Genomic DNA, 12,753 nt, shown 5'->3' on the forward strand with positions numbered 1-12,753 from the left:
TACCATTTTTCATCCAGAGAAGTCTAAAAGTCTAACAGTCCTTAGAAGTAATCAAACCTCATAACAACACAGTGAGCAGTAAGGTAATTAATTACCAGTTAAAGAATGCTGTTATCTAGTTATTTAACAAGGCACATTGAAACACAGGGATGTGAAAGAGCTCCCAATGTGGACCCTCCTCCTAGCCATGCACAGGTGCCAGCTCAGCCAGCCAAGATTGCAAACACCTGGCTTCTACCAATCCCAGCTCTCACTAGCTTCATGTAACATGGAAACACTGAAGGCAGGAACAGAATAGAAAACAAGGCTAAAAATCAAAGTGAAAATCAAAATGACTAAAAGCCAACATCTTAGCATAAGTACAAGCAGTATTTCGGTGGCCTTCCTTTATGCGCTACGATATACCCGGAACAATAAGAATAGCAACATTTCAATCGCGTATCAAGAAACAAAGGCAGGAACAGAAAATATTACCTACATGCAATGCAGCTGACTTAGCACTGCTGTGGGAACCTTCACTTTTGTGTAAACACTGCCCAAATAGTTCTTTGTATTTGATTCTTTAATTACAGAGAAAAATAGCACTAGCAGGTCTGTGGACTGCACAGCCCTCCAGCTTTGGCAGACCACTGGCAAATCCAGTTGTTAGAGGTTACTAACTTCCCAATCACGTCAATCACAGCCTTAACTTAAAGGGAATAGCTATTACTCTGCCGTATAATTCTTTTGTCCCAAACTACAGGAATTATTAATTATTCAGAGCAGCAGTCACACTGGACATTTGCAATTTCAAATATGCCATTTGCTATTGTACTAACAAATTTTTCCCAGCAACTCACAGAGGCTACGAAGTCCCCCCAACTGCTGAAACAAACACCTCTATCTTTATGTCCCTCCAAGGCAATTATGTCTGCCCTCCTGATGGTACCTTGGGAAACAGGACTAGGGGACACAACAAGTTTAGTTCATGGTTTCAACCTACGAGTTCTCCATCAAAGGCTGAGAATTCCCCCCTGGATGCCTACAAGGTTCACAGCACTACATTCAAGCCACCTCTAGCTGTAGAGCATTTTCATTGTGTTTTTCTGATCCCCACTGTTTCCATGCTGGTCTCTCCAGGAATTCAACTGAATTCACTGCCATTTCACTTACAACAGTAACTTCCTGTTGGGAAAAATTTTCTTTCTACATATTTAAAAATATATATGTACTTAACTCTTTGTGCACAGACACTCATCTAGAGCCTAAAGAACAACATTCAAAATGCTGTTGAAAACAACCATAAACACATGCAACACATCTATTTAAACAGCATACATACACATATTTATTTGGCTTTATTTGACCCAAAAGTAGTATTACTTGAACCTGAAGTACAGAACACCTATTTGCAGGGATTCACTTAGCCGTTCATTTATACTCTTCTCACCTCAAGAGAAACAAGCCCAGATACATCCTCAGGGATTTTTGTGAGCTGATTAGTCGCTAAGTTCAGTTCTACCATACTAGTCCAAGTCCCGAAGTCCAAGGGCAGAGAGGTCAGCTGATTGTCCTGTGATTTAACATATCAAACATTTAGGGTCTGGGCTTGCAAGAAGTCGGCATGGCATCTGAGAGATTAAACAAACTGCTTACAAAATACTTCATAACAAAATAGTAGATAATTAAATCCAAAGAATAAATTGTTGATAATTGGCCAAATATTTTTTAAATTCCTCAAAACATAATAAGCAGTTCCAACCTAGAGTAACAGAATTGACTCTGTGTTACTAATATGAACTGAAGTGGAAAAATTAGAAGCACATAATTCTCAAGATTTAATGCATTCCAGTAGTTAAAACATTTTTTTGTCCCTTCTTTGCTGAATACAATGGGACGGGGGAAGAACAGAAAATTCATCATAACTTACAAAGCTGCTATCAGCAATGCTGGAATCCTAAATATACATGGAGTTAGCCAAAAAAAAAAAAAAAAACCACCAACCCAAACAAAAAAACCCACCCCAAAAAAACCAAGGAAAAGAAAAAGACACCAAACACCGCAAAGGAAATATACCTTAATGGCTCAGAGTAAAAGCACCTGAAATTAATCTGAACATCTTGCTGCTCAAAATGTAGCTACAATATTTGATCTAGACCAGATACTAAATAAAAAAAAGTAGTCTAAAAAAACAGTTCACACAAAGTCCTGGTAAACATGCAAAGTTATATATGGGTATGACCTAAAAATGGTCTTAATGCAAATTGAGAATCCATTTGTGCCAGAAGATATTCTAAAACAGTAGCTGAGCTTAGATACTGCTCAAACATTATATATATATTTCTTTTAATAATTTAAGAACTTGAAACAAACCCATTCATAGAAAAACATAATCTCTTTTCCCTAGTTCTCTTCACTCTAAGTGTACATAGCACAGACTTAAAGGTTCTTTTTCTGCGTTCTACAACTACTGCCAAAAGTCTCCAAACTTAGGTTTTGAAAGAATATATTCAAAAAAGATATTTTACATATTTTTATTTTTGATCTAAACTGTAACAGTAGAGGGGGAGAAAGAAATAAGCTACTCTCTATGCTTATGTCTCATTTGAATATTCAAGAACTTTAAAACCAACTTTCTTGTTTTCATTGTTCAAACTTGAGCAAATGTGACAAAAGCCTAACTAACAAAAATAAAGACAGATCAGTAACACCTTAATAGTACATTTTTAAACTAATACAGAATTGTTTCTATATGTGACAGCAGCAGCGTCCACTTCAGTGTGATAAATTCATTCCTTACATCATTAAGTTTGCCAGAATTCATGGAGCAGCAAACAGTGCTCCTCATTGATTTTACACACAGTAGCATGTTTCTGTGCCTCACCTTCATGTTCAGCTTACTTAATACTTTAGCTCTAGAGAAAATTCCAAAGGGGATTTTATTGATGCGGTTGTGCTCCATGTTGAGAGAGTAGATTGTGGAGAACTGGGACGGGCCACCCACAGGATAGGACTGGAAGCAGTTCCTGGCCAGCGTTAAACTAGTCAGTTTGACAAGGCTGGATAAAAGACCCTGTAGAGAGAAGAAAGCCACCCAGGAACTTAGGACAGATTTATTTGAATACATCTCTTTTCCCTCATGGGTCTAATTAGAAATGTTTTCCCCGCCTCAAGCCCATCCCCTCAATAAGTGTTGCAACACACAAACCAGTGTTAAATTTGATAAAACTTCCATCAGCAACAGTCTCTGCTCACAGTCAGCAGCCTTTACCTTATTTCCCCTTTTCTCCTTACATACTGCCAGATAAAAAAAAAAAAAAAAGGCAAACATATCACATTTAAAAGCACAAGTTTAGGAGATTTTGTAACTCTTTTCTCCTCCAAAAGGAATTTCTTTAATAACATATTGCTATGCCTTGGGTAGCTCTGAAGAGCGCAGGGGCAGCGGCTGGCAGGCGCAGGCAGCAGCGTGTCCACCCTGAACAGCGGTCCCGGCTTCAGCCAATGCCACCCAACTGCAGCTCGCTCAATTTTGATGCCTGCTCACAGTTGAGAGTGGGGCCCAAAAGAGTATCAACTGCATACACCGTTTTTCAAACTGGTGTTTGACACTTCCAGTACAAATCTTAGTTAATATAATAAAAATCCATATGGTGAACACATCTGGTAGAAGTTTCCTTTTAGGCTGTAACAGTTTCAGATAAACAGGCAGGACAGAGAAAAAGAATGGGAAGTCAAGGTTTTGGAAGTTGCATTTTTTTTTCCTGTTTTCAAAATATTCCTAAATAGTTATTAGTCTACTTCTTCCCTCCCCCGCCTCCCCTTAAGAAATAAAAAGCAAGAAGCCTGGAGTTAAACTGGATAGCAATGGCTGCCCATTGAATCCAGAGTCTCATTTCACTTCGCAATCTAATTAGATTCTACAATCTCAGCAGCACAGATCTCAGAGTTTATCTGTTAGTTACATGCCAAGCACATTGCTGGAACTGTGGGGATGAATAATGAGATCTAAATTACTGCTGAAGTGTCACCTTTGCTTATTACTATGCCAACTTGAATTCAGCCCTATTTGCTTAAGTATTACAGAAATTGGAGATTTATGCGTGGCATTATGTACCATAAATAATGCAACATCTGCAATCAGGAACAAGCAGCAAGAAGATAATGATTCCAACCATATTCCTAATGTCAGTATTTCTGGATTGCAGTTTCAGTGCTATATTCTCTGTAAAAGCTTTAAGAACATGGCTTTGCTCTTTCACCAGGAAAGCTTTGGCTACTTTTCTAAATAGTTTATTAACATTATTGTAAAACAAACAGGATTAAATAGGGACTTGTCTACATGTCATGGCTAAAACTTTAAGCACTGAAATACAATTCTGGGGGCATCTTGGCAAATATCAGTGAAGCAATTTTCCCCCTAAAGATAAAATAATGGATCTTCAAATCAGTATTAATCTAACCTAATCATTAATTAGTATAATCTTTGATTAGGAAATACTGCTTCTAGCTACACTTTAATTAACAGATATTCTTTGTCCTAGGGTTAGGCAGTCCCTGAGCTCTGTTACAAACACACTTTATTGCTTCAAATGGATCTTGGCGTTTCAAAAAGCCATTTCTGAAGTCTGCTTCCATACAAAAAAAAATGTTAAAAATATGTTAGCTAATACACTCTAATAGCCTAGAGTAATTAAACACATTTGAAGGGAAGCAAGAGAGCTTTGGCAGTACAAAGAGAACAATGCTCTTATATCTATGAGAGCTGTGACAGTGCTGCCTTCTCCCAGCCCATCCTTTTAAGATAAAATATTTATTAGGCATTGTGTCAGCAGCTTCAGCTATGCTTTGAAATTCAGAAGTTTCTTCTACAAATACAGTTCTTTGTATTATAGCACAGAATGTTTTACTTTAAACAGATTACATTATGAACTATACACTTCTGCAAGGTAGCAGCTTAAGTGTTAACATATTGTTGGCAAATATATGTGAAGAAGGCAGCACAGCCACAAAGAGTTTTGTATTATGACTGAACATATTTTAAAGCAAGTAATTATTCCTCACATTAGCTTTTTGTAATTATACCGTAGTTGCTTTTATAGTATGTCTGGGTGGGGTGGGCTACCTTAGCTCTCATCTTAAAAGCAGCCTGGTGGCTTTCAGTCAGTAGCATTTTCTTAAATGATAGTTTTACCCAAATATTTATGAAATTCTCTGTCTTCATTCTACCATTGCTGAGTTTAGAAATTTATCTGAAGGAAAGAAGTTACTAATTGCACTTTGTTAATAGGCCTAACTCCAAATGCATTTTGTTTTTTTCTTCTATCTATAGTTTCCTATATACCTCTTTAGATAGATACATTTTGAATTATTTGTTACTCATAATTTATACTTTTTTTTTTTTTTTTGAAACAGCTTAGGAAAGCAGTTTGGACCATCATTAAACCAGAACAGAATAAAATTCTATGTTGTGTCCTGAAGCCTTCGACTCCCAACAGTTCCAAAGCAATGGAAGAAATATCCAAAAGAAGAATTAATCACATTGGATTTTTCTTCTGTCAGAGTAATTCTGCCCAGGCACTAACACTTGAAGTCAAACCTTTTCCCTGAACGTTTACTAGCACCAAAAGTATGCAGAGTGCAGCCAAGCATCCCACACTCTGCTACCCTGATAAATCAGTCTCAAGGAACTAAGAAAAGGAAAATCAGGATGAAAGGTATAACCAACAGTTGAAACAGTTTCAAAGTCTGCAGACATCAAAGCCGTATTTAAAAAGTGTTCTGTAACCAACTACTGTAGCTGTCCAGAACTGTGAAACTGGAGTCCACAGGGGCATCTTTCAGAGAACTCTAGGGAAAGAGTACAGAAAAACATAGATACACGGGGGACTAGGACTTTCTGCCTCTCCACTCCAGAGCTAGCAAAGCACTCTGTTCAGGGAATGTGTTACTTGAAGAGACAAAGTGGCTCCAGAACTTCTAATATGGACATTTTCCTTGGTCCCACACTAAGCTTGAAACAAGAGAGACCAAGGTAAGGCAATCAAGTGCAGCGACTCTGAAAAGCAAGAAAATGGATTTCTCTTCCTCTTTCTCCTGTGATCCTCAGAGAGTCACTGGAAACTGAAAAATTATGCAAATTTTTATTTTTCAGAACTGACAGAAGGTGTGTCAATAAGTTGCAGATGATACCTCATTAGTGTCAACTGCACACTTTTCCATATTAAAATGAGAATGCTGAGGCCAAGTAGCTGTAACAAGCTTTACCCACTCTCTTTGAGGTCGTTCTTGCCTCCCATTTTTCATTTTTCTACTTCTTCCCCACCTCCATGAAACAGAAACACTAAGAAGCTCTTATCTAGCTTGAATGGTGCGAACCTGGACTCCTTATTTAAGGTTTTCTAAAGAGACAGTACAACAAATACAATCACATGTATTGCTCCCACTTTTGACTGAAGCTGTAGGACATCAGTTCTTCTATACCAGCTAGACACACCTAATAGGTACAGAACTGCTATATTTCACACACATGTAGATTAAAACAAAGGATATTCCTCAGAGTTGTGGTGCAAGATGGAGTAATTTCACATGTTCCAATCCCTCCACAAAACACCTTATAACAACACTCCCTCCCAAATCCACTCCCCCTAATTCTCACCTCTGGTAAAGTAGAAATGTTGTTGTTCTCCAGGTTCAATTCATCAAGTTCACTGCATTTTGCTAAAGACTTCGGAATTGCTGACAGCCTATTGTACCTCAGGCCAAGACGACTTAGACTGGACAGATTTCCTACAGGTCAGAAACAGTTATTAATATATCATTAGATTAACACAAAGGCACAGAACAAGGTTTGACTTCCTGATTCTTCTGTTGTCTCACAATCCACACTTCAAACTTTTCATATGGTAAAATGGAGCTATCATCCCAAACCAGGAGATTTACAGATTACAGTGCTTTCCAATGCTGAAGTCGACCATGCAGTATAAATACATTGTGCATATGACATATTCTTGAGTTGTGCATGATATGGTAAGCAAGCAAGGCCTATGTCCTATTGTAGAAGTCCTTCTATCCTGATCTTTCTACCAACAAACAACTCTATCATTTTCCAGATGTCCCCAAAATAACTTTTTAAAATTACAGATAGCATCATTCAATGCTATGACTCATATTACCAGAACTTGGGCATACATCACATAGCTCAGGTCCTGGCAAAACAATTTCCTCTATAGGGAAAAAACCAACCCTTTACTATCCTCCAAAAGCAACAAAGTATTTAAAAAGTGATGGGGCCAGGGGCGCGGGGGGGTGTGCGGGGAAACAAACCACCACCCAACTTCCAAGTTTTCTGAATTATACTGAAGGAAAAGTCTGGAGGGAGTCTGCAAAAATCTGGACAATAGCGCATGTAAAAATCTTACTAATATTGCCGGGCCAACAGTCCTGGTTGATATGTATTTCTGTCAGGAAAAGTATTCTTGAGAAACTTGCAACTTGAAAATTTCCCATTTGAAGCTCCCTTTAGCTCCAACCTTTACCATCTTCAAGTACTCAAGACCAAAATCAACTGCTTAAGGATGTCTTTGAACTATACTGTGCTGGGGCATTTAGACTCTCCTGCAGGTAGTAAGACCTTGAACTTCACTGAAAAGTCAACTGGCAAATAGTACAAAGAACATGGCTCATCCCTGCGATCAGAAAACGTGTCTGCGCACATGGGTACACTGCACCAGTGGAGTCTGTGAACAGATTCACACAATCAATCAGTTCCTTGCAAAACATTTTCTGTTTTACACTCATTTTTACAACCACTCATGGCACAACACATTTGTTCTGCAAATTGAAGTACCAGAAAGACACACTAGAAAAGAAACATAAGATTTAACAAACAGCAGCAAGAGTAACCAGAAATAATTTTAAAAGATGAAGGGAGCTTAATATGTACAATCCAACTAATCATTAAATGAAGGATATATTAATGTCTACGCATAGGTACTTATACAAAGGTTATTGGAACATAGCAAAAGAAGCAAATGTAGCGTATGAAATACACTTGGAAGCAAAGGATGAAACAAAATAAAGAGAAATGAAGAATGAGAATTAATACAAATGCTACAATGGGATATGCTAGACAGAGTAAAAGTCTCAACGAAGGAAGTAGCAAAATATGTCTTTCTTGAACTTGGTCAAAATATACTGTAAGAATGACCCTACATCACTGAGTAGCTGGGAATATAGCTAATAAAAACTGGAAATTGGGAATGTTGTATGATTCACTGTAGTTACTAAAATGGAGATTCACAAGAGCAGTGAAAGTAAAAAAAAAAAAACCCCCACAAAAACAAACAAGCAAACAAAACAAACAAACAAAAAAACCACAAAACCCAAACATTAAAAACCTTATATAGAACAAAAATTATCCAGGTCTTACAAATCAAGAAAGAAAAGAGGATGAAATTTCAGTGCATATATGATATTTAGCTAAAAAGCCTAGCAATAAATTTCATTTAGTATTGTCAATAACGAAACAAAAGTTAAACCAATGGGTAGTCACCCGGAGCTGCTTAACTAGTAGTATCTCCCATTGGGATTTTTATTTATACTTTAAGTGCTTTCTTTCTGAGCAAGTATATGATTAGCTTTTGCAGAAGCAGCAAAGAAAGTTTTCCCTTAACCAAAAAAGGCATTTAAAATCCTGGGCTAACAATACTGCTCTCCGGTGCACAAATCTTCATCTTTTGAGGTTAAATCCTATAGCGCATACACACTGTAGAGAATAATTAAGATCTGTTTTGACCCTACAATCCACTAGTATGAAGATGCACATTTGTACATAACGTGGCTATTTCGTGCCATATTTGGTGAGATCTGGCATTGCTGGCTGTATAGGAAACTGGCCCCACTTCACACGATAGACATCCTATTGCAAGGCACCAAGATCATTAGGATTCGCCATTCTAGGGATGAGCAAAGCACATCCTGACTGCGTTTCTCTGGATTGTTATTTAATGCTTTACTAACAAAATGAATGACAAACTTTACACAAAGTAAGGTATCAATTTACCGTTCTTTTTCACTGCTTAAACCTTGAGCTAGATGCTGATCTGGATTTTTCAGGCAGAGAGGACGGGAACGGCTCTGGCAGACAGCATGATTCCAACTGTTGCCTAGCAATACAACGTCGCTATGCCAATTCCCAGACTGTGAGCACAGGTTGTATGTATGTGGCTCTCTTCCTACCAGCAACATGGCATTTCAGAAAAATTAAATGAGGCAGCCGTTAGAGAGAGTCAAACTGTACCATAATTTTCCAGGAGAGAAAGACACACGCTGGCTATCCTCATGGCATTATCAGAAAGGAGGCATAAATAGCACCTCCCAGTAATTTTTTCTTATCATAAGTAGCATTTCTCAATAGAACTTTGTCACTGTTTCTCTACTAGTTATCTTTCTCCTCCGTGGGAAAGTCATGCAAAGGCATAACCGAAGACACCTCCTGCATGTACCACATTCCCTGTGAGTGTTTTACACACCACAGCACTAAATACAGTTATTCCCAAGAAGTGCAATGAAAGCAGCAACATTTCAGCTGGATCTTCACCAGCAGCACCTCTCCCAAGGCTCCTGGAAAGGCTGTCCTGCACCTAACTGATGCAGGCAGTATGGGCCACCTTCTCATTTCAAGCCAGAATTTATTTATAGCTAATTTATTGCCATTTAGTCTTGTGTCAACAAGATTCTGGTGTGTTTTCCTCCTCCTCAGAGTTCATATTGACACCTCATTGTGAATGTATTGCGGTGAGAAACCCTTATCGGCTTTTATCTTCACATGCTGCAGAAGCCAGATCTCAGTCTCCTCTTCACAAAATAGGATGATCCTTATAGCTCTTCCCTCTGCTCAGTGTGTTAAAGCTTACCGGATTGGTTGGTTTGTTTGTCTTTAAAGGAATGCCCAGAGTTTTAAAAATTAGGAGGGTCAGATTTAGTGTCCAGTACAATGTTGTTAATATTTGCCTTCATGGTCCATGGGCCAGCCACTGGGCAGCTGGCTAACATGCTCAGGCCACCTCGCCAGCTCTCTGACCACCAAGCAAACTCGGGTTTATAACAGAAATTGTTATAAGTTGCTAAACAGCAGACCTTGTGCATTGCACAAAAATGATCCCACTTACAGCTCCCTGAGCTCAGGATTACCCAGCTGACACTCATATTCTGAGCTGCTTTACAGTGCCTGCACCCATCTCCATCTTCTCCAGTTCAGCTACTGTTTTCTGACATGGTACCATATTAGGTGCGTCGCTGATGTGGTTAAGTTTAAGGCGAGGAAGGTAACCACTGATCACAATTAATTCAGTCAGACAGTCATCAGGATCACTTGTGGTTGTACTTTTGTTGCAGAAACCATAGCTCAGCGGTTCCTCTAAAACAGCCCCTCGCAGGTAGAGTGACTCAGAAAATGCAGCACTAGATGTTCATGAATATGACAGTTTGATAACCACAACTGAAAAGCAGCTACTAGCAGGAAAAGCAACAAGCAAACCCCCTTCCAACTTGTTTTCTTAGGGAGCCCATTACAAAACACCTTGTACACCCAACTGCCCCATCCATTGGTACTTCTAAAAATATGACACTGAAACCTGACTAAGCCCTAAACTTATCCCAGGCCTAAGAAAGTCACTGCAAAATTATTTTAGTTCAACTTCTGGCATGAACAGTCACTCTTGGGAACCAGACTCCACACAGCCACCTTGTTTCAGGTCCATTTTCTCACCAGCAAAGCACACTAATGCCCATCAGTGAGCTCCACTTTGTCCAGCTCTCAGGTTTGAAGCAACCTAAGTGCAGATCATCATCACTTCACTGGAGTGATTGCATGTCTCCCTCGGGGTTAGCTGTTCAATTTACACAGAAATGAATTAAAAATTACTGGGAAGCATGCAAATCCAGTAACATAAAATTAAACTTTGTTAATATAAAAGGGACTAAATAGATGGTTTAAATTAAATTCTTTATTAAAGGTACCTCAAAATTATCAAAGAAAAAACAGCTGTTTACCAATCCCAAAATGAAGGGAAGACTGGAAATATAGCAGAAAACCATGCTTAAAAAACCACTCTTTTTAGAAAGACCACCTGAAGTGGTTCTCCAAGTAGGAACAATACATCTCTTTCTTGAATATTCCAAAAATCAAGAGAAACAGGATCTGGTATGTTGAATAATATAATAATAATATAAAGAAATCCCAATTTCTCATTCAAAGTCCTACTAGCGCTTTCTAAAGAGAGTGACAAATGTTCCCTTCTTCTGAGATTTACCATGCCTCTTCCTTTCACTCCCTTAGTTATAATTGCCCTTCAAATTCCCTATCCTTAGATGAAGGGTCATAACTTAGTGCAAAATATGACTGCATCATTACTAAAAAATTGAATAATTAGTCTGTTTTACATAACTTAGTTCATCAAACTAGTTTGCTATCAGGATCAGTTGCTTTCTCCTAAATAAACCAGAAGCATCAGCTCAATTCAAAATCTGTTCACGAGAGAAAACTCTTCTGCAGATAACGTTAAAAACACAAATTGGACTTACAAGAGCTGTGCACATCAAAAACCTGTTAAGATTGTAATCAAAAGTATACATGAACCTCAGCATGCAATAGATAATTGCAAGAACTTGCTACAAACAACATGGTACTATTAAGTATTTCTAATGGTCTAACTTCTATAAATATTCCTAGATTTTGATTTGACTAAGCTTTGCACACAATGAGTAGCCACCTATTAAAAGAATGTTTTACATGACCATGCATTATTTCATAGAACACCGTTCACTTAATTCACTAAGGGATCTTCTTCTAAGAAAGAAATTGCTGTTTTGCATACAAAAGGTACCAGATGTCATTTTCAACAAATAGAAAGCAAGAGGTACATCCAAAATTAATAAAAAATTAAAACAAAGTCAAACTTGATGTCACTTGAAAAAAAAAGTTAATTAAGCTTAATACACCACATCTCATTAATCTTGTAGTGAGAGTAACAAAGACGACAATATGGAAGAACAAGACAGAAGAGGTTCAATAAGTATGTTACAAAGTAGGTGGAACCTAAGGGCCTTAAGAGAGTTGAAAACTGTATAGGAGAGACTCGGCAAGCTAGAGGTGGCCAGCTATGGATAGAGATTAAGCACTGCTTTCAAATATTTCAACAGTGCTCCTAGCCTAAAATAGCCGTAAGTCATAAAATGCCTGTATCACACTTTGTACTTACTATATATTAGTTTTTCCAGATGTCGGTCATACTCCATGACAATTGTTGAACAGTTTCACAGATTTTTAGGTGAAAGGAGCTGCTGACATGTTTAATCTAATCTCTTGTCAGAAAGCAAACCATTTCCCCTGATAGCTGTAGAGTAAAACGAAAGGCTTCAGATAAACCATTTTAACCTTCAACTGCGCTCCACAAGCAAAGGCAATGTCTGCCAATGTCCAACGAATTGACTGGTCCAGCAAGACATCCTGAAGGTGAGCTCAGTGAGCATGTAGCAGAGGAAAGCAGAACAAAATCCCATAGTCATTACTCATCTGACCTGGGAGCAACTCCTTCCTAAACCAAAGCCTATAGATTTGTATGAATGTAAACTCGTGTCACCTATCAATCATCCAAGAGAGGTCAAATCCTTTCTATAACCTGCAGGGCTGGAACATCCCTGATGTTTAATATGCTCTGGCTAACAGCTGATGTTTTAGGAAAATTGGGAATGGGGACAGAAAGCTGATGG

At 38.2% G+C, this 12,753-nt stretch overlaps 1 protein-coding gene across 2 annotated transcripts in view; it reads right to left on the reverse strand.

Annotated features, from left to right (window-relative positions):
• Positions 1–12,753, reverse strand: part of SHOC2 (SHOC2 leucine rich repeat scaffold protein) — a 66,071-nt gene that overhangs the window by 3,992 nt on the left and 49,326 nt on the right. For both annotated transcript variants that reach the window (XM_075717405.1, XM_075717404.1), the window contains exons 4-6: positions 6,638–6,768; positions 2,864–3,052; positions 1,430–1,552 (exon numbers count right to left, since the gene is read on the reverse strand). In XM_075717405.1, the coding sequence (XP_075573520.1) occupies positions 1,430–1,552; positions 2,864–3,052; positions 6,638–6,768 (443 nt within the window). The remainder of the gene's footprint in view (positions 1–1,429; positions 1,553–2,863; positions 3,053–6,637; positions 6,769–12,753) is intronic.

Source organism: Pelecanus crispus, chromosome 10 (assembly GCF_030463565.1).
Source record: "Pelecanus crispus isolate bPelCri1 chromosome 10, bPelCri1.pri, whole genome shotgun sequence".
NCBI lineage: Eukaryota > Metazoa > Chordata > Aves > Pelecaniformes > Pelecanidae > Pelecanus > Pelecanus crispus.